General features: G+C 43.7%; 1 protein-coding gene across 2 annotated transcripts in view; it reads right to left on the bottom strand.

The window, feature by feature from the left end:
• PODN (podocan) overlaps positions 1-19,429 on the bottom strand; it is a 429,517-nt gene that overhangs the window by 143,063 nt on the left and 267,025 nt on the right. For both annotated transcript variants that reach the window (XM_086952453.1, XM_086952454.1), the window contains exon 4: positions 17,607-17,671. In XM_086952453.1, coding sequence (XP_086808579.1) covers positions 17,607-17,671 — 65 coding nt within the window. The remainder of the gene's footprint in view (positions 1-17,606; positions 17,672-19,429) is intronic.

Here is a 19,429-nt window from a genome sequence, read left to right as displayed (position 1 = left end):
TGGGCTTCTAGTGCTTAATAATGTTGCATGTTTGATTTTGCACACTGTCAAGATTGTAATATGTCACTGATGCCCTACACCTAAGGCATGGAATACTTTATTGTAAATTGAGGTCAGCAAGCAGAGGTGGCACAAAATATGACTCCATGCCGTGACCTGTCAGCATGCTGGAGCATTTAATAAAAAAATTTCAGATCTAGAATTGCTCACGGTGGGATTCAAAAGGAAGGACTCTGTGGTTAGATAGAATATTCATGAGAATGATTATTACTATTTATTTATTTATTTTTATTTATTTTGAAAGTTTTATATAGCGCGAACAAGATCTTCGCAGATATCAGAGCGCTTTACAGAGGAGGGGAGCATGTATACGCAGATACATCAATCATATTAAAGGTACATTGAGGTGATAACATAAAACAATCAATAAGTCAATTTCAGAATCGAAATAACAATACAAAGGGTTCGACAAGTAGTACAGATGAGTATCAAGTCTTTGTAGTTTATCTCCAGTAGTGGTTCAAGTGTATTTAGTAGGCATGGGCGGAAAATCCGTTCCGCTCGCGGATTTTGCGGATTTTCGGGAAATCCGCAATCCGCGAGATTTGCGAATTTCCCGCAAAATCCGCAAATCCGCGAGCAGCGGATTTTGCTCGCACTGCTCGCACTGTTCGCGTGAGTTCGCGCCCCGCGAATAAGTGCAAAATTGCAGAAATACGATCTTAGCAAAACTGAAAGTAACTACTTACCAGGTTCAAAAGTTCAGGCTCATCATTAGTAGCCATTTCCTGTAGTGCTTCCTGAGGGGCCCCTCCAGAGTTCAGTTGCCAGTTGAAACTATTATGTGACCCTGCTCTGAACCTCAGAATAGTTACACATATGCCACAAAGGTCCTGAATTACAGCTAAGGGAGACAAGCAGGAGCCAGGCTGGAAGTTAAAATCCATTAATCCGCCCCTAATTCATTATTGTCAGTTGGGGCAGGGCAGGTGTTGTAACTAATTTTGCAACAATGAAAGCACTTAGCAAGTGCAAAAGATCACTAATCAGGGCGCACTAAGGAAGCAGGTGCCAGCTAAAAAAATATTCTGTGACACATTAATCAGCCCCAAATTAATTCAGGTCACTTGAGGCAGGGAAGGTGTGCTTTGCTTTGCCGAAAATAATGTACACTGGACAACCAGAGGGTGTGGTGATGAAACAGAGGGTGGCATGGGTGGGCCAGAGGGTGGCATGAGTAGTCAGAGAGTGGCAGTGGTGACAGAGAGTGGCAGTGATGAAGAAGAGTGTCCCAAACAGGCTGGACACGTAGAAACAACAAGTTCGCGAAACTTGCGACCCGACAGGTAAGTTCGCAATTTGCGAAAGTGTACAAAACCCTCGCGAACTGGCAGAAACACGGGCGAACACAAAAAAAAAAAATCCGCAAATTCGCGGGAATTCGCGGATTTTGCGGATTGCGAATCCGCAAATCCGCAAAATTCGCGAACGCGAGATCTGCAAAATTCGCTCATGCTTAGTATTTAGCCATGAGGATCGCTTTTACTTCTTTCTTGAAAAGTATGGTAGAGGTGATGAGCCTGGTTTCAGGGGGGAGCGAGTTCCAAATCCTGGGAGCCATTCCTGAGAAGGAGCGTTTATAGGTTTTTTCCTTGCGGAATCTTTTAGGCTTTAGCAAAAGATTATTTGTACCTCTCGTGTTTCTGGAGCCTCCAGAAATCGTCAGCTTCTGAGCGAGGTATGTAGGTGAGCTCAGGTGGACAGCCTTGTGCGTCAGACAAGCGATTTTCAGGTGTATTCTGGCTTCAAACGGCAGCCAATTCAGGGATTTGAAGTCAGGGGAAATGTGTGAGTGTTTTTTTGATCCAGTGATAAGTCTCGCTGCGGCGTTTAGAGAGGCTCTGATGGGTGCCGTAGTGGCTAGGGGGAGACCGCAGAGGGTGGTGCTGCCGTATTCTATTCGAGGTATGACTAGCGATTGTACCGCAGTTTGGAAGTCTTTGGTTGGAAGGAAAGGTTTAAGTTTCCTAAGGGTGTTGATTTGGTAGTTCGCTCCCTTAGTTGCTTTGTTGATGTGTTCCTGCATGCTGAGATTGGTGTCAAGTGTTATGCCCAAAGATTTCGCTGAGTCCACGATGGTGGGTTGGACATTGAGTGCCGTTAGGTCTTTAAGCCACATTTGTGCGGTAGTGCTCTTCGCGGGTGGTGAGATCAGAAGGAACTCTGTTTTAAGGGCATTGAGTTTCAGATGATTGGCGGCCAACCACGATTGGGTGCTTCTGATCGTTGAGTTCAAGAGCGTGATGTCTTTGGGTGATTGTAGTTTGAGATAGAGTTGAGTGTCGTCAGCATACATGTGGAAGTGTACATTGGATTCTTGCAGCAAGGTGGTGAGAGGTTCCATAACTAGGTTGAACAAAGTTGGGGATAGGGAGGATCCTTGTGGTACGCCTAGCGATACAGGTCTTGGTGCAGACATCAAGTTGTTGCTCTTGAATTTCTGCGACCTGTTATGCAAAAAGGACGTGAACCATTTGAGCACAGTTCCAGATAGGCCCATTCTTGTGTTTAGTAGTTCGAGTAAGCTCTCATGTTTGACAGTGTCAAATGCAGAGGAGAGATCAAGGAGGATGAGGAGGCAAGTATCGTTATGATCGAGGATTTGGAGGGCGTCGTCGATTATGTGAGTCATAGCAGTTTCAGTACTGTGATTTGCTCGGAAGCCTGATTGATGAGAGTTGAGGAGATCAAACTGAGTAATGTGTTTAGTTAATTGTGTTTGTGCGCATTTTTCCAGCAGTTTGGCAAGAGTCGGAATGTTGGTAATGGGACGGTAGTTGTTTAGGTCAGAGGGGTCAGCTGTAGGTTTCTTTAGCAAAGGTGTGACTTGACCAACTTTGAGGGAGTCGGGAATGATCCCTTGTTGAAGTGAGCTGTTAATGATTTTGGTCCAGAGTGGAAGGAGCGACGGGGTAAGGACTTTGACAGCGTTAGCAGGAAGGGGGTCCGTGAGGTGATTGGATGGTTTCAGAGTGCTGAGCAGTTTGCCAATTTCTTCCTCTGTGTAGGTGAGAAAGGTTGACCAGGTGGCATTGTTTTTTGGTGTAGTGGGTGCTATGCGGTGGGGTTTGGGATAGAGGCTTGCGTCTATGAGGAGGTCATTCTTTATGTTGTCAGTTTTTTGGTTAAAGAAGGAGGCGAAGTCCTCGCAGGAGGGAGCTTCGCACATAGTGTTGAGATGTTGGGGTTGTTCTTTGGATTGTGTTCGGATAAGCTCAAACAGCTTTCTCGGACGATTTTTGGCTTGGTCAAGCTGACGGCTGAAGAAGTCTGATTTTGATCGTTTTATTTTCCTGAAGTAGGCGTTTCTCCTTTTCTTCAGGTTTTTTAGGTTCAGTGCGGAGGGAGCTGATCTCCAGGTGCGCTCTGCCATTCGCATGGCGCGTCTATCGTCATTGAGACTCCCGTCGTACCAGGGATTGGACATTTTTGTGGTGGCTTTTTTTAGTTGCAAGGGTGCGACTTCATTAATTATTGAGGTCATAGTGTTAAGATAGTGATCAGTCAAGGATTGGACATCTTTAACGCCAGCAGGAGGAAGTAGTAAGTTGCAGCTGTTGGGGGGCAGAGAGTTTGAGATTCGTTTTTTCATGTCTCTTTTCCAGACTTTGGGCCTGGCGGGTTGAACGGGGTTAAATTTAACTTTTTCATTGATGAAGAATGTGATGGTATGATGGTCCGACCAATCACAGGGTTGGATCGATTCGAGTTTGATAGTGGCCTCTTTGGAGATGATGAGGTCGAGGATAGAGCCTTTCTTGTATGTTGGACTGTTGCAAATTGGAGTGAGGTCAAGGGCGTTAAGGAAATTCTTCAGACCTTTTACCACCGCATCATTATGATCGTTCCAGTGGAGGTTGAAGTCACCAAGGTATATTTGTGTGAGTTGTCGCCCGGAGTTGGCTGAGATCATGTCCATGATTTGTTGGGAGAAGGTAAGGTTGTCACCGGGTGGGTGGTAAATGCCGTGCAGAGTGCAGATCGGTTTGTCCTCACTGTGAATATCGAGGCAGATATATTCACAGGAAGTTGGGGAGGGTAGGGAAGGGGAAGTTACTTTCAAGACAGAGAGGTTGCTCCTGTATATACATGCGAAAAAGTAAATAACTTGTTTATCTGTTCACTTTGTAAAGTGTCTGATGCAAGTCATATCAGCTTAAATGAGGAGCTATGATTCAAAATTGCATAAAGGATTCTGCCAAAGTATCCTCCTTCCCTGTCATGTGCTATAAAAGTATCTATGGCGGTGAGTGGTAAGGTGAGAATTGGTATTTAATCGCTATGCAGTAATACTAGACAGAATATACAATTTCGTTTGACTTTTTCCATGAATTAATCATGCTTGAACAGTAAGGAAACGCTGATAAAATTACTTTCCATTAAACTAATGACAAGTTTTGGAATGTTGACAGGTTTTGTGTGAGTGTGTGCATATGTGTGTGTGTGTCTGTGTGCCTCCTCTTTCTGCAGGGTGGGCACGTTTCATAAGAGTGTGCGAGGAAACTTCCAAAGTTTTTAAACGCTCTCTTGGGTACCCTTGATTCTACATTTGTTAGCGTCGTTGCGCTCCTGGATTAAACCAGAGAAAGAGAATTACAAAATAGAACCAGTTTCTTTACAAATCACCAAAAATGGCCAAGAATTGGGAAACTAGTAATCAAGGCTAAAATAAAGAGTAAGCCTAGAGTAGCAATTAGAGTGAGGGCCTGGAATGAAGATTTAATACTAAGGCAAGTTCAGGAAAAAGTTTTAAAACTATGGACCCGATTCACAAAGGTAAACTGAGATGAAAATTTTAACTATATCACTTCTGGTATTCACATAGGGCATTTATGAGTAGTAAAGTTAGACATTTGTCTCAGTTTAACTTAAGTTTTGGTGTCAGTTGAACTTAAGACCAAAACTTACGTTAACTGAGGCAAAAGTCTAGCTAAACTAACCCTAAATACCCTTTGTGAAAAGTTGGACTGTTGTCTCAGTTTTCCTTTGTGAATCGGGCCCAATATTTAGAGATGGTTTCTAATTACTAAATGTGAAAAATAATTTGGATGTAAATAGAACATGAAAATAACACAGCAGCATCCTTAGGTAGGTTAATAAAAGCTATTAATCCATGTGAAATTAGCCTAGGCACTTTTAGCCTATACGCAACCAGCACATTAATCTGTGGAAGATGTATCAAGGGGAAGATACATGGGGTCTAATGAACGAACCACTTTTTGTTTCGAAACAGTGAGATTTGAAAATTCACAGGGTGTGCGACTTCAAAATGGAATTTGCCAATACACAAAACCCCTTTTGACGTGGGATTTTTTTTTCAACTTGTGAAAGAGGGTTTGGGACTCATTCGAGTCACAATGAAGAAGGGGTCTTGAACTGAAAGTCAGAACTGTATGAATTAATAGTGTGTGACTGCAATTGCAAACCATGGCATAGTCACCAAAACTCAAAGGAGATGGTAAACGATGTACATCAGGTTCCTCTTTGGACAACCACAACCCGGTCCCCGATCTCTTCCCTAAAGGAAACATTTTTTAAAGAAGCACCAGTTCCTCCACAGATCACAGGCTGCTTCAAAAATGTATCCTGTTTGTAATGCAAGTGCAGAAATAAAGATCTGCAGAACTGTGCAGGCCACCATCCCTGGATAGGTAAATTGCAAGGAGTCCCAAATAGCAATCTGCCTCATTAATATGTATTACGGAGCTTGTTCTACGACCCTCTACAAGTGGACATTTTGTGATGCAACCTATTAGTACATAGGTGACAACGCAAGATGACAAGCGCCCACTATTTCTGACTTACCTCTTCTTACACACGACCATTGTTCACAATGACTACCTTCATTTTATGTTTGTTATGTAACTGGAGTTTTACATAGCTCAATATTTACCCTAGGTTGTCTTGGCGATTGGACCAATTCTTGAAAGGGCAGTGGAAGGACTGCGAAAAGGGAAGCAGCTATACTTCCTACATATCATAATTGATAGTGTTAAAAACTTTAACCAATAATGCAAAGGAACAGCTGTGCAAAATAATCTCTTTTTCTAAAAGTTTTTTTTTAGATTCCGGTCCAATGTTATTAAGTACACATTTTGAGCACTAGTTACCGGCCCAGATAGCCCTGCTAGATGGTAAAATTGGAAGTAACGTAGCAATTTGTACTCCAAAGTTCGTCTTGTTTCCTTTGTTTGGAGACGATGTAGATGTTCCTTTTGGCCACTTATGCCAGGCAGACTTCCAAGAAGGATGCAGCCAACCTAAGCCAGTGGAAGCTGGAACGATGCCACATGAACATTAGTTATCTCTTGGCCAGATGTGCGCTTCCATTTGCCATGTTGGATGCTTCAAGGCTGCATGAGCCAGAGAGATGTTGTAGCAGCCCAAAAGCACAGCTTCCCATGGTGTTCGTTTACTTGTACTAAATAAGAAGTTTCTGGACTGTCTCCATTAACAAAATCCATAGACATGTCCAAGAGCAGGGCAGAAGATGAAGCAGCAGAAATGGCTGATGTAGCATACGTGTGTGGCCGTGAAAAGACGAATTCTGCAGTGTAATGTTGCCAGCTACCTCTGCCCCTAAAGAGCCTCTAGAAAAAAAGGATGTTCTTGAGAACAGTGTTTGCTCTACAACGGGAGACAGCCAACTGTTTTAGGTATCTTTAAACTAAAAACATCTGTCCTTCTTCACGTTAAAAAAAAATATTTCAAGACTATATTAGGTTAAATATGAAGATCGCAGATTCAACTACAAAAATGCATTTTTGCCCTAATCTTCATGGAATTGTAGCTGCGTAAACTTGTTTTTGTGGTTTAGAGTAGGGTCCTCCTCTTCAGGTCCACCACATCTTTCCAGGTTTTCTGACATACTCAACTATGCCAAAGACCTTCTTGTTTTTCCAAATTTTAAATCTAAGGTTACACTGTCAGGTTAAATTAGTGTTGCAGTTTTTAGTATATTTAGTTCAACAGTTGTTAGGTTTGGACCAGATACAAACGGGTTTTACAAAAACACAAACAATAGGAAACTTTAATAATTTATGCCAAACCACTGAACTCAATTCTTTGTAAGTGCAGTATCCAAAAATAGCTTCAGTGGTTGCAAACAAAATCCACTTACTTACTTAGTCCAGCGCCACACATGGCAAACACTGGTACTGCAACGCCCTCACATAGAAAATAATACTAGTAAGGACATTGTGAAACCACATAGGAAATATTGGTATATTACATTCAATTTTTCTAACTACTTATATACATATATATAATTGTAGTTTAATGATAAAGAAAATCAAATACTACATTTTTATTATTTAATTATAAAACATTGTAACACACTTTTCTTTTTTAATTTAAACATTAATGTAACTTTTTTATTAAAATATAAATTAAGTTACTTTAAAGTTTCCAGATACTTTATCCTACAGAGTTCCCCTGCCCCACTGCATAGTCTTCCTCTGGTAAAGCATAGGGAAAATAAAAACTTTTTTATATAACTTGAAACAATAATAAAAATATGTGTATGTTAGGTAATATTGTAAATTGTTTTACATGTTGAAGAAAAGAAAAAAAAGTACTGCACTAGTAACTTTATTTGTAATATAATCTTTAATTAATTTAAATATATTAAAAAAATTACAAGAATTTTTCTGAAGTTTAAATTAAATAATACATTTCCAACTACAGCAAAAATATTTATCTAATTATGAATTAATAATTATTGAAAGGGATGTATAGGATTCATTTAAAGTATTGTAATTAAAATTCAATAAATACAAATATTACATTAATCTTTTAATTAATAAAGTTGTTACAATATTTTTAATTACATACTAAATATGTACTCTTTTTAGCTATTTTTACATTTAGGCCCTCATTACTATGTTGGTCGGCGGACATCATATCGGAATGGAAACCGCCTGACTAGTAGTCGGCGGCTCCATCTGAAAAATAAGGATGTGACCCCCCATGAGGCGACAGAAACACCAATTTTTCCATTATGACTAATGCTGCGGCCAGAAAAAGGCCCCTATCTGTGGAAGTCTGGGGGAGAACTTGAGGGTGGAGTTCCCACTCGTGGACTTGTTGACGCATCCTGCTGAGGAGGTCGGCAAAGTTGTTGTCTGTCCCAGGATGTTTTCTGCTTGCTGTTGTATTTTATGATGTATTGCCCAACACTAAATGAACTGAGAGAGGCATTATAGTTGTAGAGAATGTCTCCCCCATGTTTTTGTATGTAGTACATGGCTGTCATCTTGTCCTTCCAGACTAGGACAACCTTGCACATAAGGTGAGGTAGAAATGCTTTCACCGATAGGTGAACAGTATGAAGCTCTAGGTAGTTGATGTGAAGATTCTGGTGTTTGGTGACCCATAGACTCTGAACTATTTTCATTTTCCACCCAAGTGGCACGGGTATGCCAAGACATGGGTCCTGTGCTCTCCATGCAAGCTATCCTGGTTGATGAGTGGTGAAACCCCTAAACTGGTCCTAGGATGCTTGTTTCCAGTTCAGGGAGGACCTGGCCTAGCAGTTCCGGCTGGTCTGTTCCAATTGGGCACAGGGTGAAGACTAACTTGCATATGGCTGGGTTCAAACTGGAATGGCATGGGGGGCAAAAACATGATGGATTTAGGCCCAGATCTCTGTACTGGGGTGAATGTATGACATTGTTCTGCATTCTGTCCATCAGTTGTTATTTTTCATTTTCCACTCCGAGTGGAACGGGTATGCCCAGACGCGGGTCCCGTGCTCTCCATGCCACTGGAGTCAAGCTATCCTGGCTGATGAGGGTTAAACTTAGAAACCGGTCCTAGGATGCTTGTTTCCAGTCCAGGGAGGACCTTGCCTAGCAGTTCTGGCTGGACTGCTCCCATTGGGCACAGGGTCAAGACTGATTTGCATATGACTGTGTCAAACTGGAATGGCATGAGGAGCAAATAAATGATGGATTTAGGCCCGGATCTCTGTACTGGGGTGAACGTATGGCATTATTCTGCATTCTGTCCATCAATTGTTGTTTTTTATTTGCCAACAGAGTGGGGCTGGTATGCCCAGTGTGGGTCCCGTGCTCTCCAAGCCACTGGAGTCGAACTATCCTGGCTGATGAGGGGTGAAACCCCGAAACCGGTAGTTTGGGCTCCACTGTTACTATTGGGCACAGGGTCTAGACTAATTTGCATATGGCTGGGTTCAAACTGGAACGGCATGGGGAGCAACATAATGATGCATTTAGGCCCAGATCTCTGTACTGGGTGAATGTATGACATTGTTCTCCATTCTGTCCATCAATTATTGTTTTTCATTTGCCACCCCAAGTGTGACGGGTATGCCCAGACATGGGTCCCGTGCTCTTCATGCCACTGGAGTCAAGCTACCCCGGTTGATGAGGGGTGAAACCCCGAAACCGGTCCTACGATGCTTGTTTCCAGTCCAGGGAGGACCTGGCCTGGCAGTTCGGGCTGGACTGTTCCCACTGGGCACAGGATCAAGACTGATTTGCATATGGCTGCTTTTTTTTCCACCATTGGACACACTATTATACTTCACCTTCATTTGCAGCTACAGCGCGGAGATACCCCTTCGGGGGTCTATTCTGGCGCTTTATAAGCATATAAAATAAAAATAAAAATAAATGGCTGCGTTCAAACTGGCATGACATGGAGAGCATAAAATAATGGATTTAGGCCCAGATCTCTGTACTGGGGTGGGTCCGCCGCGTCCAATCCTGGGCGTTTGAGCGGAGGGTGAGGAGGAGCCCAGCACTTCCGGGTTCAGGGCTCACAGCGCAGCGCTCTGGCGACACTGTGAGTGGCGACTACTTAAAGTCCAGGTAAAACGCACTCGCGCTGTGGAGTAGAGTCTTGCCGGTGGTAGAGGCAGGCTCAATCCACTTAGCGCTCTGGGTGTGATCAGCTGCACGGACAGCGCTGCTCGTTTAGCGCGCTACTTTTAATTGTTGCGATTGAAGTTTCCTTTAAAACTTTTTACTGTGTATGTTGATACTGTTTTTAAAAACTTGAATTTGAATGTCAAAACTGCATTGCACTATACCTGCTCCCCTCGTAATTCTCCAGGCTGAGTCAGAGCTTAGGGAATCTACATAGTCCGCCCACTCCCGCCCTGGTCCGCCGCGTCCAATCCTGGGCGTTTGAGCGGAGGGTGAGGAGGAGCCCAGCACTTCCGGGTTCAGGGCTCACAGCGCAGCGCTCTGGCGACCCCTTCCCCCCTCTATAAATGTGCTTGGGTCAGCGTCCGCGCAGCGGACGCGTGCAGCGGGCGCGCCGGAAGCGAGCCGAAGTCGAGCCTAAGTCCTGCCCGTCTGCGCCCGTCCGCGACAGGACGGGGCATGGGGCACAAACCCTTGGCTCTCTTACACCTGACACTATAAGGTATGGCAGACAGGAACTGTTAGACTTACAGCACCACACTCCCTTGTGTTGCAACCATGCCATGAGCGCTCTATCACTGAAGAAATGTAAATTATGTATGTTTACGCCCCTTATTAACATGACTTCTGGCAAAACCTTAAGCGCAGTAAAAGCAGCATTACTGAATTGTAGATCCATGCGAAAACATTGTGTAGAGATATTTCATCTACTTGAGGATGACAATATTGATATCTTGTTTCTCACAGAAACCTGGCTGGACAGTCATTCAGACCCAGATATTATTCAGGCCCTACCACCTGGGTACTCCCTATCACGACTGGATAGACAGAATGGTAGAGGAGGCGGAATCGCTGTCGCTACTAAAACACCTTTTGAATGCACCCTAACTACCATATCTGTTGACCACTGTGAAGCTGGATCCTTCACAATTACTACAGGGCCTAATCATTCTTTCTCGGGTATCCTTATGTATCGCCCCCCGGGCAGGATTTACGACTTTATTCCCACTCTCATGGAGTCCCTAACTCATCTCGCTCTCAGGAGAAATCGCCTACTGGTACTAGGCGACCTCAATGTCCATTTTGAGGATTCCACAGACAAGGAGGCAGCTGATATTATAGTGGAGCTACTCTCCATACAATTAGAGTTAAAAAACTCCGAACCCTCACACCAACAAGGACATCTATTAGATCCTGTTTTTGGGAACTGGAAGGGAGTACAAGTCCTTCCTCACCAGCCAATACCTTGGTCTGACCATTTTGTCATCCCGATAAGACTCCAAATGGACGGCAATGAACGTCACAAACAAAGTGTACAACAATACACTTGCAGGAAATGGAAACAATTTTCTATTGATTCCTTTAGTAAAATCCTTCAAGAGGCTGGACCGCCTAAAGGTCGGGATTGTGACACAGCATATAATCACCTTCAAACCTGCATCACTAAGGCCCTTGACAGCACTGCCCCCAAACGCGTCATGACTAGTGCCACGAGGAAAACTAAATCGGCCCCTTGGTTTAGTCAGGAGCTACAAAAAGCCAAGACTGCTTGCAAAAAACTTGAAAGGGAATGGCGCCTAAACTTTTGTCCGGATAAAAAAATCCATTATAAAGCCGCACAAAAAGAATATAATAAATTGATACGTGCGTCTAAAGCCTCTCACTACAACGACCGGATTCAAGAAGCCGAGAACTCCTCTAAGGAGCTCTTCCAGATATTTAAGGAAATATCAATAATTGACTCCAGCCCTGTCTCCCACACTGATTCTGTGGAAACCTGCAACAAAATCGCAAATTACTTCTCTGGTAAAATCGAGAAGATATATGCGAGCTTTTCTGGTAGTAAAATGTCTGGCTCTGACTTTGTAGAATATAAAGATCGTACTACCACTCAATATTGCTTAGACGCCTTCTCTGTTCCCTCTGCCGACATTCTAATATCTACTTGCAAAAGCATTAAATCCGGCTCTCCTAGTGACCCAGCCCCTCCTAAAATCTTAGCAGCTAGTCTGTCAGTTCTGGAGCCCCATTTTAGGCACATCCTGCAACTTTCCTTCTCCACTGCCTGCCTACCCGCAGCCTGGAAGAAAGCCATAGTCCTCCCCATCAAAAAAAAACCCAATGTTAGTCAGGATCTGTTAGAGAATCTACGTCCCATCTCCCTGCTACCTTACTTGGCCAAGCTGGCAGAGAAAATTGCCAATGTCCAACTTATGGCACATCTGGAAGCCCATAATGCCTTTCATACATCTCAGTCCGGTTTCAGACCCAGATTCTCTACTGAAACAGCTCTCCTGAGAGCCACCGAAACTATGAGGGAAGGAGCCGATGATGGCAAAACCATGGCCCTCATTATGCTAGACCTCAGTGCCGCGTTTGACACTGTAGCTCATCACATCTTGCTACAGTGTCTAAACCGAGCAGGTGTCATCAAAGAGGCTCTGGGTTGGTTGAAAGCTTTTCTTACCAACAGAAGCTTTCAGGTCCAAAGAGGGACTTTCCTCTCAGATAACATGACACTTGCACAGGGGGTACCTCAGGGCTCTGCCCTGAGTCCCACCCTGTTCAACCTGTACATGGCTCCGCTGGCAGAGGTGGTACAATCGTTCGGCGTAGAGCTGGTCTCTTACGCCGACGATACCCAACTACTGATCTCCCTCTCACAATCCCCATCCGCAGAGGCTGAAAACTTCAAATCTTGTATGAGTAAACTGGCTGTCTGGATGAATGAAAATTGCCTCAAATTAAATGGCACTAAAACGGAGGTACTGGTAATAGGTGGAGGAGACTCTCTGTGGACAAAAGATTGGTGGCCCACTAGTTTGGGACTTGTACCTACTCCTAGTCAAGAAGCTAAAAACTTGGGTGTCTGGATAGACAACAAGCTATCATATGACAGCCATATCAAAAAAACGGTGGGCAAATGTTTTGGAGTTATGAAAACTCTTAACCGCACCCTAGATCTGCTTCCCCTGAATTCCAGACGCACAATGACTCAGGCACTTATCACTTCCCGTATAGACTACGGCAATGTACTTCTGCTGGGAACATCGGATAAAAACATTAGAAAGCTGCAAGTCCTGCAAAACTCAGCGGCTCGCCTTGTGCTGAGACTTCCTCGCAGGGCTCCGTCTAAACCTTCCCTTGCCTCCCTTCATTGGCTACCCATCCGACATAGGATACTATTTAAAGCCCTCCTATGGTGTCACAGGATCATCCATCTAAAAGCCCCGTCTTATTTGTCTGACTTAGCCATACCATATGAGCCGAACAGGACCCTACGCTCTAGGGGAATGGGGCTGCTTAAAACCTCGCGCATAAAAAAAGCCAGGATGGGTGGAAAGTCCTTCCGCACCCTTGCGGCTAGGAAATGGAATGCCCTCCCTGCAGCCATCAGATTAGAACAAAATGAGGCTTCCTTCAGGAAGCTGCTGAAAACTCATTTATTTACTTTATAATGTACAGTCTCTCTGATCTCTGGCCAAGACCCTCTCTCCACACAGCGCGGGGACACGCCGGGAGGCGTCACCAGGCGCTTTATAAGCCCCTTTAATAATATGACATTGTTCTGCATTCTGTATATCAATTTTTGATTTTCAGATGTTGTAAGTGGGCATCCCACCCTGTCAGGGATGTGTCCGCTGTTAGCACAATATGTGGGACAGGGTTGACGAAGGGCCGCCCCTTTGATACGTTTTGTGTGTTCCACCACTGCAGGGAGTGATAGGAGCAGCTGTCTACCGGAATTAGATCTTGTAATTTACCCTGTGATTGATTCCATTGATGTGTTAAGCATTCCTTTGAAGGGCGCATGTTTAATCTTGCATGAGGTACTATCGCAATGCATGATGCCATCATTTCTAGTAATTGCATTAAAGTTCTGACTTTTAGAAAAGAATTGCTCTGGAACTGTAGTGACAGTTTTTGGGAAAATGTGGATACTGGCTGCATTTGGATAGGCAAGACCTATTTGAGTGTTGAGCATAGCTCCTAGATAGGGCTGTAGCTGTGACAGTTGACAATAACATTTTAACACATTGATTCTGAATCCTAGCTGATGTAGAAGATTTATGGTAATTTGAGTGTGTTGTAGACACCTGTGATATGGGTTGGCTTTGATTAGCCAATGATCCAGATATGGGAAGACATGAATTTGTTGTCTCCTTAGATGAGCTGCTACCGCTGCTAAGCAGTTGGTGAATATTCTGGGTGCAGTAGTGACTCTGAATGGGAGCACTTTGAATTGATCATGCTTTCCTGCTATTACAAAGATATTTGCGATGTGCTGTGTGAATAAGGATGTAAAAATATGTAACCATTAAGCCTAGTGCTGACATAAAGTCGCCTTGCTGTAGGAGTGGAAGCACTTGTTGAAGTGTGACCATATGGAATTGTTCTGATAGTATGTATAGGTTTAAGGGTCTGAGAGCTAGAATTGGCTGTATAGAACCATACTCTTTGGGAATTAGGAAATAAAAAGAATAGACCTGTGACCCTTGATGTTGTATTGGGACTGGTTCTATAGCTCCTTTTGTTAAAAGGGCTTGTATTACCTGGTTGAGCAGTTGTTGGTGCTCCAGAGAGAGTCTGTGAGTGTGAAGTGGGATACTGGGAGGATTGCTGGTGAGCTCCAGGCAATACTCATGTTGGATAATGTCCATCACCCTCTTGTCTGATGTTATTGATTGCCAAGTGGAAAGAATTTGTTGCAGACATCCCCTGACAGGTGTAAGATGGTAAGGGATTTGTTATGGAGTCACTGATTGTTGGGAGATGTGGAGGTATGGGTTGGTGTATCTCTACCTTTAGAATTTTTGCCTCTATAACCACCTATGTAAAATCCTCCAGAGGGGGAGGATTGAGTTTGGGGTCTGAATGAAGATGCGCAGGCATCTGTGGATGTTTTTTAACCTCCCCTGTAGAATGAGCGACAAAAGGAACCTCTATTAGAGGGTGTGTGAAGTGCTCCCATAGATTTAGCCACTTCAGTATCCATTTTCATCGTCTCTAGGGTTTCATCCACTTGTTGTCCAAAAAGATGTTCTTTATCAAATTTAATATTGTATTTTGGACTCATGGTTTAAAACCAGAGATATGCAGCCATGCATGTTTCTGAGGAGAATGCTGGTGTTAACTCCTCTGGCTGTATCAGCAGCATCTAGTGCACAACTGATGGAGGAGTTGGAGATTAATGTTTCCTTCTGCACTTCCTCTTTTTCTCTGTACAGCGCACCAACATACCAGAGCAGACACCCACCCTCTCACTCCTGGAAGGAAGAATTTCTAGCAGCAGAAAAGTAAGGCTGCCAAAAAACATTTGGACTGATTCACTGAGCAGCTGACCTCATGGAGGGGTGAGGATTTGTGTGGGCACTGGCCAGGCAGTAGGGGGGACTGACCTGCTGGTCGTCGTGGACCTTTCTGCCCTATTCCAGGATGCCTGGAGTTGAACGTTTTTGGGGGATTTGTCTGGTGACATGTACCCCCAGCAGGGATGGAGCAGTATGCGGTGCCCTGGTCTACTTGATGGCATGGTATTGCCCATCCATCTGTGAGAGGGAAAGTTGCCAATAAGGAATGCTTGCCAATAATCTCTGGGATGTCCTTGATTGAGGGCTGGGGAGGTTAATAAAGAATATGGACCTTCTAGCACTATGCCTTATGAGAGTTGCATGTTAATGAAAATGGAGACAATCTCTTTGAGCTGTTTTTGCTGATCTTATGTCCTGTATTTACATAACTATTATGTCTGTTTAACTATGGTTTTCATTTCTCTCTGAACTGATGCTGTGTGAATAAAGATAAAGGGCTATGCCTTGGCTAAACCATAAAAGAAGTTGTCTATCTCCTTATGAGTCTTCTCAGTGGGGGAGAGCACAGCGACTTGCAATTTGTGAGCGCATCAGAGGCCGCCGCTCCCTGAGTTTCCACACAGTGCTTCTTCCATGTTGATAACTAGAAGGAATCACAGTTCATTATGTGTCACTCAAGAGTGAACCCCTGAACCAGCTACCCTATAGCTTTTTCACATCATAATGAGAGTGTTTATTTAATATTAAGGGTGTCTAAATATATTTCTGCCTACTTTATACAATGTCAATGAGTTTGGAATAAATCAAAATCTTCTATAAAGATAAATAATCTTTAGAAAACTAATCGGCTTGGCTTTAAAGGTTGTTAAAAGAAATACTTTTTTAATTTCTCAACAAGGGTTAGGGTGCATTGTTCATTAAATATTTTCAGATTTTTTTTATTTTTTATAGCAGACTTTGTCTAAGCAGCTCAGAGTCAAGAGGTCGGCTTTTCATCCTCAATCAGTGGAACTTTCGTGTACATGCATGGGGAAGAGTGTCACTTACGTTTCTGGGAATCATTATATTTTTAATGCCTTGTGAGTTGTTTTTACTGGAAACACTGTAGTGGGAAATTCTAAGTGATGCTTTTGTTCAAAAGACACAAATGTCTTCTGCCCTTTCCTTAGATGTACCAAAATACCTCTGTGCAGATTTACAATAAGTGGCACATCCCTGCTTATCAGCAGGGTTGCGCCACTTATTGTGCGCCATGCCTCCGCCACCATTGATGCGCCGCATTAACAATGCAGCACACCATGGGGCAAAAACGGCACAGATGCATAACGCATCTGTGCCGTAAACGCTGCGCATTGCTGGAGTTGCGTCGCAAGCGCGATGCAGCTCCAGCAATGCTCGAGGGTGCCATATCTTGTTAATGTTGCATCAATCCTTACGCCTGCTTCAAGCAGGCGCAGGGTTTTGACGCAGCACGGGCCCCAAAGTGACTGAGTGAAATCTTGTAGATTTCACTCAGACACTTTTAGGAGGCGTTCCTGGGCCAGAACGCCCCCCCCCCCCTGTGCAGGAACGCCTCCTTCTGGCACAGGGCTTTACAACGTGACGCATCTCCCAGTTGCGTCACATTGTAAATACCCCGCATCATGGAGCATCTTTTGCGCTGCCACTGCGTCACAAAAGTGACGCAAAGGCGACGTAAAAGAGGCGCAAGGGGCTTGTAAATCTGCTCCTTCATTTGGAAATGTTCTTATTTCTACAGTATTGCTCTTTTTCTTGCTAATGTCAAGATGAATAGTGTAAGTATTTCTTTAAAACAATACTTACCGTAAAAGTTCCTTTTTCACTCCTACTGGATAAAGTATCACTTTAAAATGGAGTACACTAATAATGATATTTAAAAAAATATAATCAAAAAATTATATGTGTCTTTATGGCTTCATGCAGTATTGATAGTAAAACATAGTCATCAATTATTTATTTTAAATTGGGAAATTGAACAATGACCAAATAGATTTTATATTTTACAATAATTATTGTGCAGATAATTTAGTTTGACCTAATCAGGCAAAAAGTTATGCCATCTTATTTCATTCAACAATACAAAAACATAGTTCTAATAGTCCTTAACGTTTTAGAGCCCTCAGGTGTTACTGATGACAAGTGACTGCTAAAAAAATAATAGCCACTGTCAAAGCAGCACATATATGCTCTTGTAACCGAGACTCATAAAAAATCGGCAGTATTCAAGAGGCAGGTTCGTTTAATGCAATCCATCTCTCCCTGTTCTAAACGACTGAGATAAAGGGTCAGCTGCAAGCTTTACTCCACCTTACCTTCACCCTACCTTATTATTTGCAAGGTACAGGTAGTTCAGGTTCTCCAGCTGTTCAAACACATCCTCTGGAAGCCCTTTAAAAGACAGCAAAACATAATTAGACACATTTTGATTGGTAATGTATTTCCTGCAGCACTACTCTCATTTTATGCATTATAAGATGGTTTAATTAGATCATGTGATTTAGTAAATTAGCAGGATCGCATTAAGCATGGGCGAATTTTGCGGATCTCGCGTTCGCGGATTTTGCGGATTTGCGAACTCGCAATCCGCAAAATCCGCGAATTCTCGCAAATTTGCGGATTTTTTTTTTATGTCTGCACGGGTTTCTGCAAGTTCGCGAGGGTTTTGTACAATTTCGCAAATTGCGAAATTGTACAAAACGTGTGCGAACTTGCAGCAACCCGTGCGAACACAATAATATGAAGAGAAAGAAGCTCCTGGTCACAGGAACAGCACGGGGATTGCGCTCATGAAAGTCAAGGATGCAAAGGCCTCTACCCAGCATCACAGCTGACTTTCCACGGTAGATTTGGGAAGAGGCACACCTGTCCAGCCTCGAAGACGCTCATGATTGTTTTTGGGCTAATGAATGAGTCACTGAATTTGAGCATCAACTAGTTCGAGCGCCCATGTGTGTGTTACTATGCAATCGCCCCGAAGGGCGCAGGGGTCCCTTGAATGAGCTGTCCATCATAGTGGGTGAATGGCGGGAAGACGGTGCAAACCGCGAGTGTGTGCGCGGGGCCAAACGTGCGGAGCTTCCATGCGAGTTCACATGCCTCTTGTGTGCATAAAAGGTCAGAGAAAGATCAGTTCAGCCTGGCCTGTTGTAACTATTTTAGGATGGCGCCGGCAAGCTGCCAGCGCCATCCTAAAATAGTTACTAAGTTAGCTTCAACAGGAAGCTCTAATAGATAAAATCGAGCACCTGCTTTATTTTATCTATTAGAGCTTCTTGTTGAAGCTAACTTAGTAACTATTTTAGGATGGCGCTGGCAGCTTGCCGGCCCCATCCTAAAATAGTTACAACAGGCCAGGCTGCAAGTTTTGAAATTTTGCCCCCGGAAAAATCCGCCGCTCGCGGATTTGCGGATTTTCGGTAAATTCGCGGGAGTTCGCGGATTGCGAATTTACCGAAAATCGGAACGGATTTTCCGCCCATGCTTAGATCGCATAGGGGAAGCAGAGGATTATGATTTAATAATTACTAACAAGAAACAATGTTTTTAACCTTGTCCTTAAATTAGTTATGGGTCATCCCCTGTTGGCTTTCCACATTTTGTTCCATGCAACATTTCCAGGTCAGTCAACTCACAGGGCGCTACATGGTGTCTCACGATATTGGCTCCCTTTACGCGGTCACCAGGTGAGAATGGTGTGCGTACAGTGAGCTGGAACCCCTACACAGAGCAGGTTTCCACCTCTTTTTGTAGAGACTCTTGGCAGGTGACTTGCAACAGGGGTTTTAGAACCTCCCCAGGGCGTCGGCCGCAGCCTCAGAAGCATTTGTGATTTGTCTGCAGGGGTGAGTGGGAGGGTTTGTTTGTGCAATGTCCTCTCTCCTTGCCCACCTGCCCTATCCATGTTTGGCCAAGTGGTGATGGGCTGCAAATCCCGCCCCCACTCGAAATCCCATCCCCCACGCCAAACCCCATCCCTTTAGGGCCTTCAAGAACACGTACCCTCCTTTCAAACTGTAAAATTGACTTCAGTTTTGGCAGGTCTGCATTTCTTCAACACATTTACTTTCCTAATTCATTACGTCAACATAGGCTTCAAATACAAACACAATACTTTAACAAGGAGTTCCTTAAGATTGATGAACCGAC

The sequence above is a fragment of the Lissotriton vulgaris genome, chromosome 1_1, assembly GCF_964263255.1.
Source record: "Lissotriton vulgaris chromosome 1_1, aLisVul1.2, whole genome shotgun sequence".
NCBI classification, from domain to species: Eukaryota; Metazoa; Chordata; class Amphibia; order Caudata; family Salamandridae; genus Lissotriton; species Lissotriton vulgaris.
The sequence above is the reverse complement of the archived record's forward strand: the minus strand, read 5'-3'. Positions and strand labels throughout refer to the sequence as shown.